Here is a 25,895-nt window from a genome sequence, read left to right as displayed (position 1 = left end):
TGATGGTTTTAGCAGCCCCCTGAGACAGGAAGGGCCAAATGCGGGCAATATTCCGAATGTGGGCGGCAAAAGAGAGGGAGGAGTCCAGGGTGACACCCAGGCAGCGGAGTTGGGGAACAGCAGAGATGGTAGTGTTATTAACAGTGATGGAAAGTTCACGGTGGGTAGAAGATTTACAAAGTACCCAGACCTGGGCCACCAATGGAGGCCTGGTGGTGATGATTAGGTGAACGGAGATTGTGATCTGACCCATCCGCTGGGCCTACCAGAGCCGGAGGTTAAAAAAATGGGCAGGCTAGAGTCAAATGGTTCTTATGTGCAGTCAAATTCTTTGCTTCTATGTTACTTGTAAATTTATTCAAAAGAATAAATAAATAAAGCATTATATGAAGGTGACCTTTAGAGCCTTTTCATATTAGATTAATTAGTATGTTAGGTTGTATGTTAAATAAACCTCAAGTTTTCTAAAGACCACATAATAAATCATTTCCATGGACACTTCTCATCCCTGATTTTATATATGTCTCTATCACAGATTATTTATGTCCCATCTGTCATCCACGTGTGACTTGTTGAGATATTTTGGCATAAACTGACATGTGTACGGCGTTGTATACGAGAAGGACAGGAACATCATTCAGCTGTGTCAAACTATTTTATTTATGAATAAAATAATACAGGGAGCTATTTTCGAGCTATGTGAATTTTCTAGTTGAATAACTTAAGTGCATGAATGGCTGGCATCCTTGGAAGACTGGGAGTGAGGTAACATGATCTCTTTCTAGTAATAAGATCCGGAGACCATGCTCCCCGTCAGTCAGTGTCAGAGCAGACCGCAGAATAACCATTGGATTTGTGACATCTCTGCAAAATATCTACCTTCTTCTCTAACGTGGCATAAAAAAATAAATGTTTAATAGAAGAATAGTGACAATGAACTAATGCTCAAATATTAGCTATTTCAATATGTAAAGCTGTCCTTGTTTAAGGGGAAAAAAACAAGGCTACTCACATGCTAAATTAATAATGTGATGCTTCAAAAGTTGTTGCTTATTAAAGTTAGTAATGCACCATTCTCCGTTAGAATTGTGACACTAGGGATCCTGTTAAGTTGAAATTGGCTTATTTCATAATATAGTGCAGTGGTGGGTAACCTGATAGACTTCAGGGGCCATGTGGGCGGCTCTCTAATCTTCAAAAGGGCCACACATTACCCTTAATCTCAATAATAGGTTAAAACTATACATTTAATCAAAGAAAAGGAAGCCTATCTGCAATAACATTCCATCAGGCATTTTTAACAACTTATGTAGTTGAAGTGAATATCTACAATTTGATATACTCCACGTTCAAAAATGTCCATTTAACAACATGCAGAATAACTTCAAATTGTGGATAGTCACTTCAACAGCATACTTTTTGATATATTATCTAAGTTGTGGAACTGATTAAATAGATGGCAACATCTTCAAAAGGGAATTAAAAAAAGTTTTAAAAAAACTTTAAGGTGGGGTGTTCAATTGACAGCGAGGTTTTTTTTTGACCGTGTTAAGTCATTTTAACGCTCTTTTTTATCATTTTCGAGCAGGTTAAATTTACCCGCAATTCAATTCCATTTTTAACGCTTCGGTTTTTTTCATGAAACAGTCCTCTCGCGCTCCAGTAGAAGTTCTATTGAAAGTATAGGGTGTGCGAGAGGCAGCCGCGTTAAAAGCTATTCAATTGTAAAATATGCTGTTTTATCTCACACTTCCTTGGGGTGTGTTAAAAATAAAAAACCTCTGAATAGTATTTAAAATCAAGTAATAATGTGGAAAAAAAAGTTAAACTTATGTTTATAACTAATGCCTAACTTGTGTAAGTTGATTTTCTTCTGAAAAAATAATGAAATAAAAAAAACATAAATAAATAAAATAAAATCACTAATTAATTATATTTATGTATGTTTTTTGTACAAATATGAATGTAGTAATGTGTTTTGACATGGTATAGATGATTGTATGGTAAAAAAATAGTTCAATTAAAAAATATGCTAAAGAAAGTACTGTAATGTAGATATTATCAATGTGTAATGCAATGTAATGTATTTAAATCTTTTTTTGTGTTATACATGACCGCGTTAAAACTCCCCTTCACTCCCCTAAAATCTCAGAAACACAATTTTTAACGCACGGGGGCAGCGTTCCCTATTTTTCAATTGAATTGCACAAGTTTTCCCGCTGCGCTAACTCAAAACGGTCGCTATTGCCGTCAAAAATCCACGGGAGATTTTTTTACATTTTTTTTTAAGCAGCAGGGGGAAAAAAATTTGCTAACAATTGAATACCCCCCTAATACACTGCGGATAATTCCACCAGTAATTGTGCGCAGAAGAACATTTGTTTGTATAGATTGATACATTCAAATCTATAATATAAATGTCTAGTGGCGTGTGTTAGTCTGTCTGTGTGTGTGTGTGGAAAAAATAAAACCAAGCTGCAGCGCCACCTGCTGGGCGGAGTTATACACTGACCTACTAAATTCTTGGTGTGTGTGGAAAAAAAAATTCAGAAAGGGCTGAAATTTGGTATACTAAGATGTTTTTAATTTGTTAATTTAATTTGTTAATTGTTAAGTGTTTATAAAGATTTAAAAAAAATATATATATATTTCTTGAAGAAGAAGTGACAGTGGGGAGTGGTTGGTGGTTGCCGGGGGTGACAGTGGGGAGTGGTTGAGGCCTGGGCTATGGCCCAAATGCATGACAAGAACCTTTTTAACACCTTAAGTAGCTTGATTTGACTAGAATGCATGAGTATCATGCATGGGTTAACTTGTATTGTTATAAGCTACTAAATTTGCAGCTTGGAACTTTGTTTTATCATCTGAGGGCACTGTTATGTTATGGTTTGTAGCTAAATATTTGTACTTATCTTTATATTCTTATATAGCTTAGTTTTAATAAAGTGAAGTAAGGAATTTCCTTGCAGTGCTCTTTGGGTTTTCTTTTTTCTTGCCATTTAGAGGAGCTGGTTGCCTCTTACTGAAGCTACAGCGAGTTATTTAAAGAAATTTTACAACCTGTAGCAAACAAGTCTAATAAGAATGCAGGAAGGAGATGGGTGCAGTAGGTGCAGCTTTGGAGGGCTCACATGCAGCCTTAGGCAGTGACGGATTCAGGGGGGGCGATCAGATCAATCGCACCCCCCTAGCAGGGGCATGGTCCCAGCGGCTGCACGCTGTGTGTAGGTTAGAGTCGCTGTCGGCACATACAGGCAGACAGAACCCTGCCCAGCCACTCTGATTGTGTTTTAAACAAAGTTTGATGTAACCCATAGCAATCCCTGAGATCCTTTGCTTTAATCCTTCCACTGACTTTTTACACACTCCTAAATTCATTGCAGCCCTCCCCTTCCCCCTGCCCCGAAAATAATATATTTTCTGAAATTAGACATCCAAAAAAATGTAATAAATAGAATTTGATTAAAGGAAAGACCTTAATGTGTGTAGCATTTATAAGTACTACATAAACTAATATTAAACATGTGTGCACTCACAAAACAATGAAAAGTACATACAAGCAAAATCATAGGCAGGAAAATTACTCTAAACCATGATCTCGTCTTTTCCTATATTCCTTTAATGTTACCCTAAAATTATGTCCCTACATTTATTTTGTGTATTACGTTTATAGGGATAATGAATGTGTGAACGTTTTTAGAGGCTTTTTTTGTATCTTTGTGGCAATCATGTATATGTGTTCTGTTTTTGGAATTTGCATAAAGCTTTCTATTTTACTTCTTGTTTTTATTATTTTTTATTGTTTTACAAAGGAACATAAAAAGGGGAAATTTTGCAATTTATAGAAAAGGGAGAAAATATATAAACATACAGGAGGGGCAAGAACAAAGACTCAATCCTATTAGAGAGAGTCTAAAATTAGGTTCACAAAACAAAATAGGTGACCAAAGTTTTATGGGAGGGAAAGCTGTTTTCTGCATCAAAGCCAACACAAGCCAATTTTATGGTTATACCCAATCGATCAGATGACTTAAGATCTATCCATATTTTTATTTTGGGAACCATTTTTTTAAAATGAATCTTATCATAATATTTTTAGCACTATAAGAAGGGACAGGATCTGTCTACCATGTCTGACTATCAAAAGGAAACTATTCTCATTGATAAGCCCAGGGAGTGAAGAGACAACCAAATCCTTTCACTCCCCAGAGGACAGGCTAAGTCAGTGTTGGCTAACCTGTGACACTCCAGGTGTTGTGAAACTACAAGTCCCAGCATGCCCTTCCAGCAATAAGCTGCTATATATTGGCAAAGCATGCTGGGACTTGTAGTTTCACAACACCTGGAGTGTCACAGGTTAGCCAACACTGGACTAAGATCACTTTTGGCTCTCTAATGTCACCAGGGGCAAGGGCTACTGGGTGATATGGAGGTAGCATCTATCTACTGGCCCTTAGTCATCACAGGTTTATTAGACAGAAAAAGGAAAAGAAAGTTCCAATATTGGAGGCATTTACCTATATGCCAGAATATAGACTCTATCTTATATTGAATTATAGGTATAATTAATATAATAATTTTTATTTCATATATTAAAAACTGTTTTAATTGAATATGGTAATATTTTAATGTTGCGAAATATAGGATAAAATAAATAAATTAGTATGGAGAATTATAGATTCAATTCTGGAGAAAACTTCCTTTTCTTTTTTATTGAATACTGTACAACATACAATATACTGACAATAAATAATCTATATAAATAAGCTAATATGCACTGTTATTTGGAGAACACGAAGGACCAATAAAGGGATAACAATTATTTTTTTTTCCAGATTTTAATCTTTTTGTCTAAAAACATATGGATACTGTTCTGGGAGAACACCCCCTATGAAATGATGAAAATATGAAAGCGGGACATATACCAGAAATGAATGTATAAATAATAGACACAACTGGTGCTGGTATCTTTTGTTTAGTTTTTATAACCAGAGGGTTATTCTTTCACTCCTAGAAGGGGCCTGGAGCAGTCAAATTAGTGATCGGATCACCAGTAATAGTGACCACAATCAATCAGTTGGGGGTAAATGTATCAAGGTGAGAGTTTTCCAGCAGGTTTGAAAAGTGTAGATGTTGCTTATAGCAACCAATCAGATTCTAGCTATCATTTTGTAGAATGTACTAAATAAATGATAGCTAAAATCTGATTGGTTTTTCAAACTTGCCGAAAAACTCTCAGCTTGATACATTTACCCCTTGGTCTCAAATGATATGTAACATAACTCTTACATCCATGACACCTGACAGTGCTAGTGCATAGACAGAAGAATCTCATCGTCCCATGGCTATTCAAGCAGCCAGGACAGGATGAGGACACAAATGGGGCTCCTGATTGTATTCTAGAAGTTCCTATCTAAGCGAATCCTCCTGTTCTGCAAACTGCAGCAGCTGCCTTGCCATAGATGGCGCTCTCTGGCTTATGTTCCCCTGGGGAAGGGCCCTTAGCAAACAGCTATATGAGGGGGTCAAGGAATGAAAACATGATGTGTTATCCAAAAGTGGGAACCCCTTGTGCATTATAGCCTAAAGCTCCATTTTTATTTAGCATGATTTTGCATCTGTTTATGAACTCTTTTAATGTAGGCATTTTTACTTTGCATTCACTTTTCCTGAGCCAAATAATGATTTCTAGACTATTTAATTTTAATTATTACTAGAGAGGTCTATTTTATCACTTATAGGTACCAAAGCTTGAAAAACATATCTGTGATTGCAAATATACTGATAAATAATGTTCTGTTACTAATGAACTATGTGAAATAAAACATGTTTAAGTATACATAGTTACTCCTGGACAGTTACATCTGTAGAATATATATCTGTAGTATATTGGCGAGTCGTGTTTTATGAACTCACGTTGAAAGCACATTGCCATAAATTAGAGCAGATAATTACATGTCAGCTAATCCGTAAGTGGGGGCAATGCATGAGATGAATATAGGTTAGCAGTGACTGCTAGTAATTAAAGACCTTTGTTATTGGAACCCCTTTAGAATGCTTGGTATATTTAACAGTTCAGCACTTCTAGAGCTGCTGTTTCTGACTATCACCTTTGTCTACACAACCCAGCTATTCAATTGTTTCATCATCTTTCAATATCAGGCTAACCTAAGGGGAGTACTCATGAAACCTTACCACTCCTTGCTCCTTACAGGAAATATGTTCTGTTAATCAGTATGTATTACTTTGATCTTAGATATTTTTTCATACTGACCTAAGTCATTCTGCCAGATGCCTTCAATTATCTCCTGTACACGCTGATACATATGTAAATGGGACATGTCAAATTATTTACTACAATGAACATTAAAAATAGCAGCCCTAGAATTTTATGGTACAGTGCCCTTGGTGGACACATTATTATAGAACATGGTATAACATGTGCTTGTCCTCATCAAGCGATAAGTCTTCTCCTCCAGTTTTGGTCTTACTCCTCCAGGACTAGTGAGTTACATTCCACAGTTTTTACGCCACTAGGGTGTTAACCAGTCCATGCAATGCACTCAGTCTCCCACATCTCCTGTGTTATAAGTTCCACAGTCCAGTACCATATCATCTATTTCACACTTCAAAATGGGTGAAAAGTGACTAACAATTTGACTAGTCTCGCTCAGTATCAAACCAGAAAATTAGTCCACGCTGTAATAAAAGTCAGCCAAACGTTATGAGCCTAAGGAACCCACCCAGCAGGCTGTAGATGACCTCCGCTGTTGTGGGCCCCTTTAATCTAAGACTGTCCAGGTTTCAAGGTGCCTACCGTTGATGTTGAACAAAGGCACTAGTTCAATCTACTGAGGCTCCCGAAATAGAGCAGCGGAGAAGTTTGTCAGATCTCCATCTTAGATTTACTAGATTAGTTTTGCAATGGTAATTATACACTTTTTTAAAATAACTTTTTATTAAAAGCATCAAAGTGAATAACAAAAACAAAAGTGAATTCACATCCTTCGCAGTGGAATTGGCACAGTATGAAGAAAACAAAACATGTAGCAAAGGAGTGAGCAGAATGAAGCGCTTGGTTTTTGGTGTGATAGAGGGAGGGCGAGGAGGAAGGGGAGGGGATGGAGAACTTCTGAAACAGAACAAAGACTAATGGGGGTGTAGGTTCTTGCGGTTTGGGGTAGAGCAATGAAAAAAAGGAGGGAGGAGCATTATTGAACTTTTTCCAAGTCTCACACCCCAATTGAGGGTTTGTTAAACAAACTGTCAGTTTCAGCTCACATCTTGGCTTACAGTATCGAGCTTCCTTTACTAGTGACCAGTGCCAAAAAAAAACACAAAGGGAAAAATGCAGACTTCATGGGATGCATAGTAGTAAATCACTATAACCTGGCATTTGCGGGCTACAACCACTCCAAGGGCCCCTGCCCTGCTTTCTTCTGGGTCATTTTCGAGAGATGGAACATGTGCCATAGAGCCATGTTTGGTCTTTCAGTTCCATGATCACAGTTGATCACAATCAGCGTCCATTGTGCATTAGCAAGAGAAGAGCAGAGTAGGGGCCTTTGAAGTGGATGCACAGGCTGCCACGGCAGTAGGTAGTAGAAGTTTGAGATATTAATGTTTTATTCAGAAACAAAAGCTCTATGAAGCTTAGATTGTTTTAACCCTTTTATTGCAGAACACGCGACAGGGTCTGCCCTACACTCTTCATATCACTGGCACCTGTTCCCACAGGGCTCTAAGCTGGGGCCATCCGGTCTAATTGTAGAGAGCGGTAGGTTACCATTGTGGATGCTTATTGAACTCATGGGGAATCTGTCAAAATCTTACGTAAAATATGGAACATCACTCATTACCCTGTGAGATAAGAGGCGTTACTTTATGCTATATGCACTATAAAAACATTAGATTTTGGCATTACATTATGTCAAATGTAATTCTCCCTGTGCTCGGCCAATGACCGTCGCCTCTCCTCCACTCTGATCATCTCTTCCCACTCCAGAATCCTAGACTTCTCCCGTGCTGCCCCCCTTCACTGGAACGACCTCCCTCGCTCCATCCATCTTTCTCCCAATCTGTCCTCCTTCAAGCGGGCACTCAAAACTTACCTATTCCAAAAAGCCTACCAACCTTCCACCTAACCCCCTCATTAGACACGAATGGCAAGTGGAAGTATGATATAAAGCAGTGTTTCACAACTCCAGTCTTCAGGGACACCTAACAGTGAAGATTTTCCAGGTCACCAGTGAAATAATTAGTACCACCTGTGGATCTTTCAAAGTGTGTCAGTTAGTAATGAATACACCTGTGCTCCAGCAAAGAGATATGGAAAACATGCACTGTTAGGGGTCCATGAGGACTGGAGTTGGGAACCAGTGATATAAAGCCACGAAGGATTCACACACTCATATTCCCTTGAGAAAGTCCTCCTCCGGATGAAACGCGTTGGACCACGCCCCCAGATTACCCATTGGATACACGCAAAACCGGAAGTGACGCATGCATTCCACGGTGGAACGCAAAATGCCTTTTCACTTACACAACGCCAAACAGCGACTGCAGCCGCATATTCTCTATCTACAGCACTGCTGGGTACCCGGCAACTGCTAAGATTCATCAAACAGCAAGTATTTTATTGAAGCAACATACTAGTCGGGACTTTATTTGCCATGAGTATATCACTCTGGTGATTACCATACAGGATATTTACCTCTTAGTTAACCCCACTATGGACTTGATGTTAACACTGCTATCCAATCAGTGAGATATCGTTAACTGTGGAATATCTGGAGAATCACCTTGGAATTTACCCACTGCCATTTAAGTAGACTATTTAGGATTTATATGTATATGGACTCCACACTGCTGGGTACCCGGCAACTGCGTATCTATTAAACAACCCCCTGGGCAATCGCCGCTAGACAGTCCTCTCTCCTCCGGCTCATGTAACACTGCTGTTGAGTGGGCAGATCTGTGTTAACCGACGCGTTTCGACCCCGCCTCTGGGGTCTTTGTCAAGGCATACACAGAGTCCGTTCAGCTTCCATTTAAACCTAAAGTGTCCAATCATCAATCGGATAGTCCGGTTTACAAAAATAAAACATCATCTTTCCATTTCTATAAATTATTCACATATGTCTTCATACTGATGGTACCACGAGCCGGAGGAGAGAGGACTGTCTAGCGGCGATTGCCTGGGAGTTGTTTAATCGATACGCTGACTCTTCACTTAAGTCCGGTACGAGTCCATTTGTTATTGATGTTGGGATACCGTACATGATAAGGAGATTTTATTGTGGTGCTTTTAAATTGTGTAAAATAAAAAAACCCTGATGATATTATGCCAGATTCTTTTTGTATGCTCCTCTCGTTATATATACTACGATTGAGCTTCATGTGACAACGGAATCAGGCGTGGTGTTTTATCAATCAGTGGATCAATTTCACTGTGTAAGTTATTCAGTACATTTTTTCACTCACTCTACACGTGTGGTGTTTTAAGTAACCGTTAACTTATACACGGTGTAGTTGATATATGTTTCTTTGGATAAGGGACTAAGGAAGAGTGGTTTTTCTGTTAGTTGAAATACTAATTCGATATCCATTTATCCTCTCTTTTCTTATCTCCGTGGATTGCAACATTTGGAGAGTTCTATAAAAGACAAAATTTAGTCCTTCCATATGGCATCTGCTTCTCGATATCATCTGTGAAAAAGATTGGGCTTATAAGAAATGTTTGATTCACGCGGACATTTTATGGACTTTTTTACTCTGTGGTGAACTTGTTATATGCGCCTATATACCTGTATTGTATTATTTGTGGTAACTGAATGTAGTGGCATTTGTTTAGGTATTAGGCAGCTGTGACAGGGAGCGCTTTTTTGATCCTTTCCTTTTTATATGCGTTTGTACACGTGTTTTAGAAGTTTTTAGATATTTAATTTTATTGATTGTAATTTGGAGCACTGTGTATGTATGGTTATCAGTATTTATTAAAAGCAATTTCCTTTAATATTAGAGGTCCTCCATGTTTATATCAGGACACACGGCTACAGTTAAGTGTATCAACAAGCATTTATAGATCCTTAGGGGGGTATTCAATTGTTAGCGAGATCGCTAAAATACTCGTGCTCTAAAAATATTACCGTTAATACGGTAATTACTTGCTGAAATCCAGCGAGTAAATTACCGTATTAACGCGCAGATTACCGTATTAACGGTAATATTTTTAGAGCGCGAGTATTTTAGCGATCTCGCTAACAATTGAATACCCCCCTTAGAATCATTTGATCATTGGCAAGTACCCTCACTAGACAATGAGCGCTTAACCTGTGTTATATATTACAATCTCTTTAATGGGTGTCACGACAAGATGAACCTGGGCATGCGTGACAAGTGGGTGGTAAAGGGTTAATCAATACAAAACAGCCTGGTCTGTGTAGTAATTAGAGATGGTCACTGACCCCCGTGTTTTGGTTTTGGATTCGGTTTTGGATCTGGATTACCGTCGTGTTTTGGTTTTGGTTTTGGTTTTGCAAAACCGCCATTGCGTGTTTTGGTTTTGGTTTTGGTTTTGTTTGGTTTTGTTTTGCTATTTTTTGGGAAAATCCATGTTTTTGGGCCTAAATTAACCCAATTTAGTGCTCCAACTGTTTTAGAGACAAGTAATCTAATTGTTGAGGTAATAAATCATCCAAAAAAACAGTTTAATTCTTCGTTGGTAGGCCTATTCTACACACAAAACAGATTGTCTTCCTCTCCATCTATGCATATTGACAATGCAGCCATCGTCTTTGAATGTATATTACACCCTACACTTATGGTTAAATATGTAAAGAAATGGAAAAAGCCAGTTTGGTTTCTGTCTCTCAAGGCCCCCCTCCACTTGTATAAAATACCAAAAAATTCAGCCATTATAGACTGTACAATATTAATTGACATGGAGAAAGCCAGTTTGGTTTCTGTCTCTCAAGGCCCCCCTCCACTTGTATAAAATACCAAAAAATTCAGCCATTATAGACTGTACAATATTAATTGACATGGAGAAAGCCAGTTTGGTTTCTGTCTCTCAAGGCCCCCCTCCACTTGTATAAAATACCAAAAAATTCAGCCATTATAGACTGTACAATATTAATTGACATGGAGAAAGCCAGTTTGGTTTCTGTCTCTCTAGGCCCCCCTCCACTTGTATAAAATACTAAAAAATTCAGCCATTATAGACTGTACAATATTAATTGACATGGAGAAAGCCAGTTTGGTTTCTGTCTCTCTAGGCCCCCCTCCACTTGTATAAAATACCCAAAAATTCAGCCATTATAGACTGTACAATATTATGAAAAATGGACAAAGCCAGTTTAGGGTCACTCTGTCTATGACACCCTACCCTTAAGGATAAATTGCCCTAACAGCAGCCTTTCAAGATGGTATGTGATATGGAAATGCCACAAGTCCCTTTCCTCTTTGGGGGTAGATTGCACCCTACACTTACATAGAAAGTTTTAAAAAGATGTTATCGGCATCATCTTCAGCTTAATCCTCACCCTCATCAGTGTGTACGTCATCATCACAGACTATCAATTCATCGCCGCTTGAATCCGCCATTAGAGAACAGTCAGTGCTTGGATGTCTTGGATGGTGAAGGCCTTCCTCGTGGAAGATGTAGTTCATTTTTATAAACATCATTTTCTCCACATTTTTGGGAAGTAACCTTCTACGGCGATCACTGACTAAGTTCCCTGCTGTGCTGAACACTCGTTCAGAGTACACACTGGAGGGTGGGCAGCTTAGGTATTGCAAAGCAAGTTTGTACATGGGTTTCCAAATGGCCTGCTTTTCTTCCCAGTAAGGAAAGGGACTGTCTGACATTTCCATATCAACTACCTCTTGAAAGTAATCCTCCACCATCCTTTGCATGTTTATACTCATATTGGATGGAGTTATGGGCAAAGTGACACATTTTTTTGAAAAATCCTTCAAACCAGCCCAGATGTTAAATTGTTCTCGTCTGCCCCCTGTGTCTTCCCTGCTTCTTTTTTGGAAATTTAATTTTTTACGAGCAACAGCTTGAGAAAGTGAAGGAGGACACGTCGTCAAGCCGAGGCCCAGTTCAGCGGCCAACTTGCTGAGCAATAGCTCCTTGCAAAAGTTCACATCTCGCTCATTTACAAGTAAAGACTCAATGTAGGTTTTAAACCTTGGATCAAGCACAGTGGCCAAAACGTACTGATCCGAGTTCAAGATCTTAATAACTCGAGGATCATTGTGAAGCGAATTAAGTACTTGATCGACAAGGCCAACATACTTTGCTGAATTGCTTGCTTTCAGCTCCTCCTTCATTTTCTCAAGCTGCTTTTCCAATAGTCTAATTAAAGGAATGACTTGGCTCAAACTAGCAGAGTCAGCACTGACCTCACATGTCACAACTTCAAATGGTTTCAGCACCTTGCACAGCACTGAAAGGATTCCCCACTGTGCAAGAGTGAAATACATCCCCCCTCCTTTCCCAATGTCATGACTTGTGCAATATGCTTGGATGGCTTTGCGCTGTTCCTCCATCCTCTGAAGCATGTACAGGGTGGAATTCCACCGAGTTACCACCTCTTGCTTAAGTTGGTGGCAGGGCAAGTTAAACTGCTCTTGGAGCTGCTGTAATCTCCTACATGCTGTGGCTGAATGCCTGAAATGGCCTGAAATTTTACGGGCCACCGAAAGCATCTCCTGCACCTCACGGTTATTTCGTAGGAAGCTCTGCACCACCAAGTTGATGGTGTGAGCAAAACAGGGAATATGTTGGAAATCACCCAGCTGTAATGCTCGCACTATATTGTTGGCGTTATCTGAAATGACATACCCTGGGGAGAGTCCGAGTGGTATAAGCCATGCATCAATCACATCTCTCAGTTTGCGTAACAAATTGTCAGCCGTATGCCTGTTAGTGAAGCCGGTGATACAAAGAGTGGCCTGCCTGTGACAAATGTTAAGTAGTGGTGTACATGCTGCTGCTGTTCCTGTTGGTGAAGGTGAATGACCAACCCAGTGGGCTGTCACAGTCATATAGTCTTTGGTTTGGCCACTTCCACTTGTCCACATATCTGTGGTTAAGTGAACAGTGGGCAGAATGGCATTTTTTAGCGCAATCTCTACATTTTTACACACTTTTTGGTATAGTTGTGGAATAGCTTTACGGGAGAAATGGTGTCGCGATGGAATTCTGTAACGCGGACACAAAACCTCAATTAACTGTGAAAAACCAGCTGCGTTTATTGTGGAGATTGGACGCAGATCTAACACTAACATGGCAGCCATGGCGTCTGTGATTCGCTTGGCGACTGGGTGACTGCTGTCATATTTGCTTCCCCTCGCAAATGATTGTTTCACAGTTAATTGCTGAAATGTAGGACTGCTCATTTTATTCACCTGCCTATGGGATGACGATTCACCCCCAGCAGCAGCAACAGCAGCAGCAGGACTAACGCTTTCTTCAGAGGAATCAATAATAGTGCCGGAGTCATCCAGCCTTAAGTGGGATGCCGGGCTAACTCCGAGCGCTACTGAGGATATTGATGAGGATGGTGTGGTGGGTGTATTTTGTAGCCGTCGGTATGTCGGTGAGCGGAGGGTCTTAGCTGATGAGGGAGTGCTTGTATTCTTTTGGGAAGAACTTTCAGCTTTTCCCAACACTTTGCCATGAACTCTCGTTAAATGGCGTAACATAGACGAGGTTCCAAGATGGTTAAGGTCCCTCCCTCGACTGACTGTGGCTTCACATACACTACAAATGGCTATACAATTGTTGTCTGGATTTGGGTAGAAATAATTCCACACATAAGAAGTGGATTTTTTTGTTTTATGCCCAGGCATGACAATGGCCTTTTTCTTGTCACGTGCCAGAACTGCTGCCACTGGTGCAGGACTTACACAAACAACCTCATCCTCATCAACATCCTCATTAGCGCCCTCGTCGCCTACACAAATCTCCCCCTCATCCTCTTCTAATTCCAAAGTGGCATCCTCAATTTGGGTATCACCGGCTACACTCGGGCTATTAAGGCACACATCAGCAGAATGCTCACGATTAGACATCCCACTGTTGGATGGACTCTCCACAGGGATTGTTGTCATTTGTGAATCAGAGCAAATATTCTCCTGTAATGCCTCACTGGTATCTTGCAGCTCAGCTTTGACGCGTAACAGTAGTTGTGCACCAATTGTAGCCTGGGTAACTTTTTGGGATCTGCCACTAATAGCCAAAGGTGAAGGCCTCATTCTCTCTTTGCCACTGCGTGTGTAGAATGGCATGCTTGCAATTTTTTTTTTATCGTCACTTAACTTTTGCTCAGTTACACTTCTTTTTCGCTTCAATACAGTAAATTTTTTTTTGGTTTTTGTTTTTTGCACTAATTTGAAAACACTCTGTTGTTTGACATCGCCTTGGCCAGATGACGTACTGGGAACACTAACATCAGGACTGGTGACAGAACCTGGTTGCTCATTTAGATCATATGTGGACTGCTTTGAATCCATTCTGAGCGCAAACCACTGAGGAGTGCTAAAAATTATTGAGTAGATACTGCTGACAGATATGACTTTTGACAGCCAGAAATATTAATGCACAATTAGGGAGGACACCCCAAAAACACTGAGGAGTGCTAAAAATTATTGAGTAGATACTGCTGACAGATATGACTTTTGACAGCCAGAAATATTAATGCACAATTAGGGAGGACACCCCAAAAACACTGAGGAGTGCTAAAAATTATTGAGTAGATACTGCTGACAGATATGACTTTTGACCGCCAGAAATATTAATGCACAATTAGGGAGGACACCCCAAAAACACTGAGGAGTGCTAAAAATTATTGAGTAGATACTGCTGACAGATATGACTTTTGACAGCCAGAAATATTAATGCACAATTAGGGAGGACACCCCAAAAACACTGAGGAGTGCTAAAAATTATTGAGTAGATACTGCTGACAGATATGACTTTTGACAGCCAGAAATATTAATGCACAATTAGGGAGGACACCCCAAAAACACTGAGGAGTGCTAAAAATTATTGAGTAGATACTGCTGACAGATATGACTTTTGACAGCCAGAAATATTAATGCACAATTAGGGAGGACACCCCAAAAACACTGAGGAGTGCTAAAAATTATTGAGTAGATACTGCTGACAGATATGACTTTTGACAGCCAGAAATATTAATGCACAATTAGGGAGGACACCCCAAAAACACTGAGGTGTGCTACAAATTATTTAGTAGATACTGCTGACAGATATGACTTTTGACAGCCAGAAATATTAATGCACAATTATGGGGGACACCCCAAAAGCGCTGGGGAGTGCCAAATATGAAGAAAAAATAATAAACCTCTATCCTCCTCTCTGCACTAGCGATTTTGGTTAGAGCAATTGCAAGAACAATATGGTATTCTCTGTCCCTGCTCTAATTAGCCTATGACTACACCCTGCTCTCTCCCTCTGTCAAATGGCGATGGATTGCTGTGGAGGCGTGTATTTATAAAGTTGAAGTATCGCGAGAACCGAGTCCCGAGATCCGACGACGTCACAATGACGTTCGGCCTCGATTTGGATTCGGAATGGGCGGGAGAGTACCGAGCTGCTCAGCTCGGTACTCAGATACCCAAAGTTCGGGTGGGTTCGGTTCTCGGAGAACCGGACCCGCCCATCTCTAGTAGTAATGACTAAAATCCCCCAAAATGATATCACACACTCATTATAAAACACAAAGTCCAGCCACTACTTTAAATAGAAGCGTATTTACATTCCTACGTTGAGTCTGACGCATCTGAAGATGCGCCCGGCTTAAAAACAGTAACAGTTGTCTCTGACGTGTGTCACGCGAACAAGTGGGTATACTGATGGCATAGAGAAGGCATAAAGATGGCATATAACTGTGACTGTACAGTGTTAGTATTAAATGCTAAAGTTGCATTACACTAATACCCAATATAACAATGTAACAAAGTGTCATATGAATAACAGAGTATAGTGTCTTCATAGTTATTAATAAACGTGAAAAAAAGTAAAAGTTGCATTTTCCATATAAAATTAGTTAAATACAAAAACAAATAGTAAATACAAATATAAAAATGAAATTAAATACAGACATCTGTTGTTTTCCCTTTTACAATTCAAATGAAAATCATCTTTCCTGCAGTTGTACAAATGGAAATGTCAATTAAGTAATCCGAACAGACTGCTACAACTTGATGTAATATAGCCACAACAGTAATGATTTAAGTACTATCAGCTAAACGTATATCCACAATGCACCAGTCATATGTGTCTAGATAGTGCTGCTGAGTTATCGTCATTGCGAATCAGTGTACAAGCCCAACGTCATGCACAAGAGACACCCCTCCTATAAAGCATATATGCATCAACATCTAATAGTGTCGCAATTACACACCCTTGCTTTACATCAGGGGCGGATTGGGAACTTAAAGTGGCCCTGGAAAAAATTATTGAAGGGGCCTCATGTCGGCGGGACCAAAATAACTGTAGGTGGGGCCAACACAAAAGTATGCGGGATTTAGAACTACAGGAATTTGGTTGTAGTAACATTCAGGAAAACCTAGATGTGATGACTTTACACACAGTGGGTCATCTCTAAAGCCATGCAGGGCAAATGTATAGTATACTATAGGCAGCCCCCTCTTAGTATAGTATAGTATAGGTAGCCCCCCAATAGTATAGTATAGGTTGCCCCCCTTAGTATAGTATAGGTAGCCCCCCTTAGTATAGTATAGGCAGCCACCCCTTAGTATAGTATAGGTAGTCCCCCTTAGTATAGTATAGGTAGTCCCCCTTAGTATAGCATAGTATAGGTAGTCCCCCTTAGTATAGTATAGGTAGCTCCCCTTAGTATAGTATAGGCAGCCACCCCTTAGTATAGTATAGGTAGTCCCCCTTAGTATAGCATAGTATAGGTAGTCCACCTTAGTATAGTATAGGTAGTCCCCCTTAGTATAGTATAGGCAGCCACCCCTTAGTATAGTATAGGTAGTCCCCCTTAGTATAGCATAGTATAGGTAGTCCCCCTTAGTATAGTATAGGTAGCTCCCCTTAGTATAGTATAGGCAGCCACCCCTTAGTATAGTATAGGTAGCCCCCCTTAGTATAGTATAGGCAGCCACCCCTTAGTATAGTATAGGTAGTCCCCCTTAGTATAGCATAGTATAGGTAGTCCCCCTTAGTATAGTATAGGTAGCTCCCCTTAGTATAGTATAGGCAGCCACCCCTTAGTATAGTATAGGTAGTCCCCCTTAGTATAGTATAGGTAGTCCCCCTTAGTATAGCATAGTATAGGTAGTCCCCCTTAGTATAGTATAGGTAGTCCCCCTTAGTATAGTATAGGACCCCCCTTAGTATAGTATAGTATACTAAGCCCCCTCACTTACCTTCAGTTGCTCTGAGCAGCGTCTCTTCTCACATCAGGCAGACAGGAAGTGAAGTCAGACTTCCTGTCTGCCGAACAGCACCATGGGAGCCTAGCAATTGGCTGCCTGTTGCTGCCCACTTAACACCAATATTTTAGATTGCTTTCCTGTACGTGCCTCCCCCCACCGCATCCAAACGCGCCCCCCGGGAAAATCTGAGGTGGCCTCGTTAGGCCATCAATACCGGGAAACTTCCCTGTAAGGTCTATGGCCAATCCGCCCCTGCTTTACATAGTCTACATGTGCCCATCCCTGTACCAACGCTCCAGGTGTAAGGAGACGCAAGTCAATGATACACAATAGTCTAATAGTGGCGGATCCAAAGGGGGCAATCGCCACCCCCACCTCCCCTAGCAGGGGCAGGCCACTTACAGCCGCAGACTATGTACATGGGCCTTGGGGTCGAGTGGCAGGCCGAGAATCGTACATAGTGTGTGGCCGCAGGCAGCCAACCCCCGCTAGAAGTGAAAGAGGGGGTGTGGTGTGTTGTTTTTCAATAATGTAAAAAATTTCAATACAAATTTTGGTTAAAATAAAAAAAAAAAGATGGGGTGTGGCCCACCAATCACAGTGTCAGCGCCCCCCTAAGTATACATCTAGATCCGCGCCTGAGTCTATATATGATTTGCATATGTCTGTATGCATTTTTGTATAGCAGGGAAATGCGCATTTTACTCAAAAAAACAAACATATGTCCACCACTAAATTAACCCCAATATCTGTAATGACTGATGTAGTCACACCAGTGTTTACTAAGAAACTTGTGTATTATAAGGGACAATGCCCCCCCCCTCCTATTATTAGGAATATAAACAGTATTACTGCAATCTACAATAAAGCACTCGTACTACAGGCTATTGGCTTTATATTTTCCTCAGTAACTTCTAATATGTATATAATTTATAGTAGTAAGTGCACTATCCCATACATATAATTGCTGTCAGAATATTACACAGATGTAGAATTAAACAAATCTGTTTGCATGGAAAAAAAAGATTTGTTTTAATTTCTGATCATTTAATTTCCTCATCACATTATTTTAACTAAATGCGTATCCTGGAATAACCCAAATGGCTGGCCAAATCAGCCAATTTGTACGTTGAATAAATGAACTGTTCTGTGTTTGAATCAAATCCAAACTCGCTTTTCTAAGATCAGGATACAATATACCTTAGTAACCATCTCTGAGAAAAGTTTAAATGCTCTTGTTTCTTCTAAGATGCCTGTCGCGGTCCTCAGTGGGAGTTTATTTTGCCGAGTCCCAAAATAAATCACAAATATGCTGTATATCTCTATACTAAAGGGAAATACTTCCAAAATGTTTAATTTTTTTTTCTCTTTGCTATAATTTGCTAATAAATGACGGAGTTTGTGAACCACATGGAGCTTGCACTTATTCATGAGAAATCTCCTAGCAACCAGATTGTCTCTGTAAATTGACTTCAGGGAGCAATGGAGAAATACAAAGGCTGTTTGTTTCTCTTACTTTTAACACGTACTGTTTAGTAATGTAGATGACAAAGTCAGTCTAGAAGCAGTATGTCAGGTATACTTTATCCCAGTCAGTAAAACTGAAGCATATTATTAGAAAACCATCAAGAGACATTGCATAGCATGCAATTATTTTCAATTTCTTTTTTTTTTTTTAGAACAAACAGGAATAGTTTGGATTATACACTGCTCCTTCATTATCATTATTTATATAGCACCACCAATTCTGCAGTGTTGTACATAGAATATTTGTCATTCACATCAGTCCCTGTCTCATTGGGACTTACAACCTAAATTCCCTAACACACACACAAACACAGACTAGGGTTATTTTTTGTCAGTAGCCAATTAACCAACTAGTATGTTTTTGGAGTGTGGGAGGAAACCGGAGCATCAGGAGGAAACCCACGCAAACACGGAGAGAACACACAAACTCCACACAGATAAGGCTCTGGGAATTGAACTCATGACCCCAGTGCTGTGAGGCAGAAGTGCTAACCACTGAGCCACCGTGGTGCTCCATCTACCATTTCGCTATGTTAGAACATACAAATACAGTATTTTGACATACCCACGAGGAAACCCCTGAAGGGAGGTCCAAGTGACAAGCGCAGGGGGTGTGGTGACGTGTTTCACATCATCACAGCCCCCCACCCACTGAGCAATGCAGCGAATCACATCATCATGGAGCAGAAAGTGGGGCCATGATGACGCGTTTCACAGCGATTCACGTCTTCATGTCTCCCGTCCACTTCTCTAGTGATGTGGGAGGGTGACTGTGACTCCCGAGCATCTGTGAGGACTCCCCAAAATTTGGGAGTCTCCCGGGTATTCAAGGAGAGTAGGCAATTATTTATTACAGGCTGCTGATTGTATTAAACAAAAGTTTGATCATATGACAATCAATTGCACTCTAGTGTGGAAGAAAACGCTGTTGTGCCAGACAGCTGGTATAGCCTAAACATCTCCTGATTAGCAGAACAGTAGGGATCATTATCCTGGCCCCTCTGCCAGGGCTAAAATACACCCAAAGTGTGCATGCACGAGGGCATACAACTTGCGCTGCAGCATACAACTTGCGCTGCCCATTTGCTTGAGCCGTGCTCTCTTCAACTTGCCATCAGCCTTTTGTAAATATTGTTGATATAAAGGCAGGCAAAATAACCCCCCAGTGAAATAGATGACATATTAACCTCACAAGGAAATACTAACGACAAGTAGAAAATGCTGCTCGGAATTGCCAAATAAGAATCTTTGAACACTGCATCTCTGAGTCAAGAATATTACATACAAATATGCATAAAAGTCATTTACTAACAGCAAACTATCAGAATGTGAGAATGTGCAGCATATTTAGTTTATTTGTGTGCCTAACACATACATAGGTCAACTCCCAGGTTCCAGTTTTGGAAACTTCCCCTGTAAAATTGCAAAGCACCTACTTTTTTCATTATTGTGGGCATTGGGACTCTTTTTATCATATGGATTATATCTATGTTTTTGAAGGTTTTACATATGTACAGGCCGGTGCAAGGTGTTTTGGATCCCTAGACAAATGTCTTTTCTTCAGGCAGCGGCTCCTCTCTGTTTAGCTCCTCACTGACAGCGTCGGGATGTGATGATGACGTCACATCCGACAGTCAGTGAGGAAGAGGGGGGGTGGGGCAAGCAGGACAGTGCGTCACATCGGCAGTGTGCCTGGGGGAGAGGGGTTTCCAAATGCCACCCCTCCCCTGGATCTAAAGTTGTGTGGCGGACGGCGGCTGTGGAAGTTAAGCTCAGCGGCCGCAGCACAGCATTAGATTGAATAAGTGCCGACCCTAGGCAACTACCTAGGGTGACCAGTTAGAGCCCAGCAACCTAGGCATCTGCCTAAAGCTGACTAATGGTAGAGTTGGGCCTGCTGCATATGTATCTGTGCTCATATAAATGTGCTTACCTGCATCAAATGGACCTGGTTGGTAAAAAAAAAAAGACATACTTCTGCAAGTGTAGGATGACTGTGAATTACTGAACCCTCCTGAGCAGGGAAGTCTTTTCCACTGGGCACGATGGGCAGGTGCCCGGGGGCCCCACGGGCAAGGGGGTCCCATAGGCAGGGTTCTAAATTAGAATAAATAATCCTGCAAAAAAAAAATCCTGCAAAAATGAAACTTACCTTTTGCGGTCACGCGGTCAGGTCAAGTGGCGATCCGACTCCTTCCCTGTTCTTCTCCTCTGTGCTGCGCTCGCTCTGAATGTGACATAATCACACCCAACATTTACATTGAGGAGCTAAGCACAGAGGAGCCAAGATGCGAGAAGTAACGGAAAAGCAAGCAACAGCGAGGATTCAAAGAAGCAAAAGACACAGAATAAGAAAAAAGAAGAGAAGAAGGGGTGCAATCGGAGAACAGAGCGATTAAAAGGTAAGTGTAGGGGGGATTTGATTTTTTAGTTGCTGTACTTCAAGGGTCATTGAGCTAGTACATTTTAAAAAAGTGATTTGATATACATATCTATATCTATCTATATCTATATATGTGTATGTAGGTAGGGGCCCCGGTACACTACTTTGCCCGGGGGCCCATAATGTTGTTAAGATGGCCCTGCTCCTGAGCCCTCATAAAAAAGCAGTCTAGGAAACGCCCCCTTAAATGAATTCTCTGCCTTCAAACTCATTTAAATACCTAGTCCCAGGAAAATAGATTGTATTTCTGCATGAATAACCTATCACACATTTATCTGGAAACTCCCACATCCACCCAACTTCCCCATCAAAAGATATAAAGGTTTCGCAGCCCCACAAATACTACTACCATGGTTTGTAGATCCATGTGATTCCTGTGTAAATGGGCAGAAAATAGGTGGATGACATCACAAAACGACATATGCATTGCATGGACATATTTTTTTTTATAAATGGCCCTTCCTAAGTTCAAAACAAGTAAAATGTGTACATATGGAGAATGTCAAAGTAATTTATGTCAATAGAATACAGCTCAACAAAACATTATTCATTCTAATTAGAATAAAAAAAATAACTATTTAGTTCATATGGCGTTCAGATGACACTCGGTTTCGCTTCAGTAGCAGTTCCATGGATAACCCACGCGGCCACCTATTGGCTCCAGCAGGGATAGTGTTAATGAGAAGAGGCTTTGCAGATGTCTCCATATAAGCAGTGACTTGTGATGACAGCAATATGTGTACTCAGAGAGCAGCACAGATTTGCTTCACTTGACTCATTAATCTGAACAGACTGCACACACAGTTCCATATTGTCGCCAATCACAATCAGTTTGGTGATCAGAGCCCTAGCTAGCCGGGGAGTTGGATTGTAACTGTATATGACTATGGGGGAGATCTAATGAGCAAATGTATCCAATCTGTAATTTACACGCTACTTTGTAAGTACAATTAGTATATGATCCATTTGTAATAATACATAATCATCATCAAGTTTTCCGGTGTCATACTTTTATGCTTTGAAAAATGTTGAAGCAGATAAGATTAAACACTGAAATTAATTAACTAATTTTGGATACCTGAAACTCACTTTCTAACACGATCTCTACTCCCTATATAGAAACATATCTCTTTGAATGGTATGATACAATCCAGCCAGGGCCGGATTAACCCGAGGTCTAACTGGGCTATAGCCCAGGGGCCTCGGGCATCCAGGGGGCCCTTCAAAGTTTTCAGCAGCATTATTGATCGGTCCGGGGGCGCCCCCAGCCTGATCAATGCTGCTGAGCACTGTCAGTTCAGTCCTCCGTCCCCGGCGCTCAGTACTCTGTTTACTGAGGAGATCTCGCGAGTGAACTCTCGCGAGATCTCCTCAGTAAGGAGCTTACAGCCAGCCGGGGACAGAGGACTGAACTGACAGGTAAGCGCTTGGGGGGGGGCGGCGGGTGGCTCATATTGGGGCCTCACGGGGGAATGGAGGCGCCCTTAGCCCAGGGGCCTCCATTCCATTAATCTGGCCCTGGATCCAGCACTCACGTACATAGCCAGTGCAAGAAGACATGTACAATATTACATGAATTAAGCAGAGACTGTTGTATAATTAGGCAGACTCAGGCAGGAGAAATTAGGGGCTGCAAATTTTAAGGATTAAACTTATGCACATTTTCCTTCTATCATCTGAATTACTGTTTTCTCTGAGTCATATTTTCTATTCAAGCATATTTTAGTGTGTCAAGGGGGTTAATCTGCATCCCTGGACCTTATTAACAACATGCACTTGATGATAGAAAAAGTCCAATCTTCGGTCACTTAGAAACTTCCCTATTCTTCCAATTAAGTGTTTTTCTCCTAAAATACTGCTTGGTTTATCCTCATTGATGGCCTAAATTCATCACGAAAGCAATGACACATAACATTTGTCTTTAGTAAATATCATGCTATCGACACAAACTACTATTAGATCCAATTCACACTGACTGCAAACGGATAGTTTGCAATGTTCAGCGTCCTTTATAACACATCAAAAATAATTTATTTTTCACTAGTGCAATAGGATAGTGGAGCAGTCATTAAATAGTTATGACCTCCCTAATCACACCTGTATGAATATTGAGTTTTAAAGCATTGTTAACACAAGATATAGCACACTGATATTGTATTTCTGATTTATTTGTTATATGGTGGCCGCTAGCTCTCCAGCTAATATTTAACAGTGTTCTGTGGACAATGAATGGGTCTGTGATACTTCAGATTGTGACATTCATTATCAGGGTAGATTGTGTCAGCGAAAGTATCAAGGTAACGAACAGGTTCTGGAAGCAAACATTGACTTAGGGTGCTGTCACACGGGCGCTTTTCCAGCTTTAGAAGCTCTGCCAAAAAACGCAGAGGTAAAGTGTGCCCAAAAAATGCTTGCATTTTCCATAACATGTGGAGTAAGATAAGTGCGACTCAGCATGTTATGTAAAATGGGTTTGCTGCGTGAAGATCCCCTTAGAAGGTATTATTCGCTATAAACAAGAGGCTATAAACCTCTCTCATTTGCATAGTGGAACTATTAGAATAAGGCAGGCAATAACTGCAAGCTGCGGAATTAGTGGCGCTATATAAATAAATAAATAGATGATGATGATGATGATGAAGATGAGGCATATTAAAACATGGGGGCATATTCTATTAGCCTTGGAGTGCCTCCGGAACGGTAGCGAAGGCCCTCCGCGGTACCCTCCATAGGGGTACGAGGAGAAATCTACGGTGTTACGGTTCCGGAAAAAGAACGTAGTCACGATGTTCGGAGGAAACTCGCTGCTAATTTATTTCCCCCCATAGAGTGATAACTGGGAAAGTAATCATTTCCTGCACAAACAGTGGGTATGATCTATGTCCGTATATATGAGTCACGAAATTTTATTCAGGGTGACAGGTACAATTTATATTTTTCATTGAAAAAGACTTCAGATTGCAAATAATAATAATAATCTCTCTATAGTATAATTTTGTGTGAACTGAAAACCATTAAATGCATACGTCTGCTCTTTTACAGAAGGAATACTCTCTCCAGGCCAAGTTCCATAATGACTATGGAAAACATGTAATAAATGGCTCAGGTAAGAGTTTGTGGAATAAAGCTATAGTGGCTTAGTATTCATTACTGCACTGTGAACACTGGATAATTATTTAGAGCTTTATTTGGGCACTCTCTTGCTTACCTGGCCTCACTGTGCAGCTTGGTAATCTTTTGATATTGGTTGGTTGGATACAAGATGCTCTAATTAATTTATTGTAGTACATCATCATGTGTTCAGTACAAATTGTTTTCATAAAAATATTAGAAACATTTATAAATCAATTTAAAATAGGCCAGAGGTTTACTCACTGTAATATACCATCAACACCAGTTTATTGAGTCAATTGTGTTACTGCTCTTACAGTAAAGAATCATTACTTCAGCAAAAGTGTAAATATTTCAATGAATTTCAATGATTTGCTCTCAGTTATCTCTGATGAGGAAAAGTATCAGAAAACTGATTTTTGTTAAAATAATTGTATACATATTGAAAACATATATCTTACTGGTGAAATGTAAGAGACTGAAAAAAGTATAAGTTCAAAAATGTGAACATTTGCACGTGATCATTTGTATTGTAAGTCTTTACGGTTGTGTCTTCTGGTTCTGTGTAGATGATGTCTATATGCATGAAGATGCCGTTTTTTGCTGATGCTAATACATTTCAGTTGGATAATGGGCAGATTAGGGTGGTTTATAGGTATTCTGAGAAGCAGGAGAACAGGAACCAGTAGGGCGACTCATTGTATGCTCAAAACAACCAGCGACCTACTAAACCACATTTACAATGGGCCCCATTGGGATGTGGTATAACTTCTAATATTTTGAAAATTCCATTTTGAGTGGAATTACCGCTTAGGAACATAGGGGTTGCTGGAGCTGGCTAAGGGGTTGCAGTCTCATGACAGATAGATGGCACATACACTACATGGGCAAAAATATATGGATACCCCTTCTAACTAGTGTATTTGGTCATTTCAACCACAACCATTGATAACAGGTTCATAAATCAAGCATACAGCCATGCAATCTCCACAGTCAAACATTAGCAGTCGAATGGTTCATACTGAAGAGCTCAGTGACTTTCAACGTGGCACAGTCATAGGATGCCACCTTTCCAAGTCAGTTCAGCAAATCTTTACACTGTTAGAGCTGCCCCAGTGGACTATAAGTGTTGTTATTGTGAAGAAGAAAGATCTAGGGGCAACAACAGCTCAGACACGAAGCGTTAGGCCACACAAGCTCACAGTCTGTTCTCGGTTGCAACGCTACAAGTTCCAAACTGCCTCTGGAAGTAGCCAGAGCACAATATCTGTTCATTGGGAGCTTCATGGATTGGTTCTCCATGGCCGCACACAAGCCTCAGTTCACCATGCACTATGATAAACGTCCACTGGAGTGGTGTAAAGCACACCGCCTT

At 40.4% G+C, this 25,895-nt stretch overlaps 1 protein-coding gene across 2 annotated transcripts in view; it reads left to right on the top strand.

Annotated features, from left to right (window-relative positions):
• Positions 1–25,895, top strand: part of FAM107A (family with sequence similarity 107 member A) — a 167,489-nt gene that overhangs the window by 46,699 nt on the left and 94,895 nt on the right. For both annotated transcript variants that reach the window (XR_012678586.1, XM_075183302.1), the window contains exon 2: positions 24,452–24,515. Coding sequence is in view for 1 of the 2 variants with exons in the window: in XM_075183302.1 (XP_075039403.1) it covers positions 24,452–24,515 (64 nt within the window). In the remaining variant the exon portion in view is untranslated. The remainder of the gene's footprint in view (positions 1–24,451; positions 24,516–25,895) is intronic.

Source organism: Mixophyes fleayi, chromosome 8 (assembly GCF_038048845.1).
Source record: "Mixophyes fleayi isolate aMixFle1 chromosome 8, aMixFle1.hap1, whole genome shotgun sequence".
In the NCBI taxonomy this organism is placed as follows: Eukaryota; Metazoa; Chordata; class Amphibia; order Anura; family Limnodynastidae; genus Mixophyes; species Mixophyes fleayi.
This window is presented reverse-complemented; position numbering and strand designations above follow the sequence as displayed.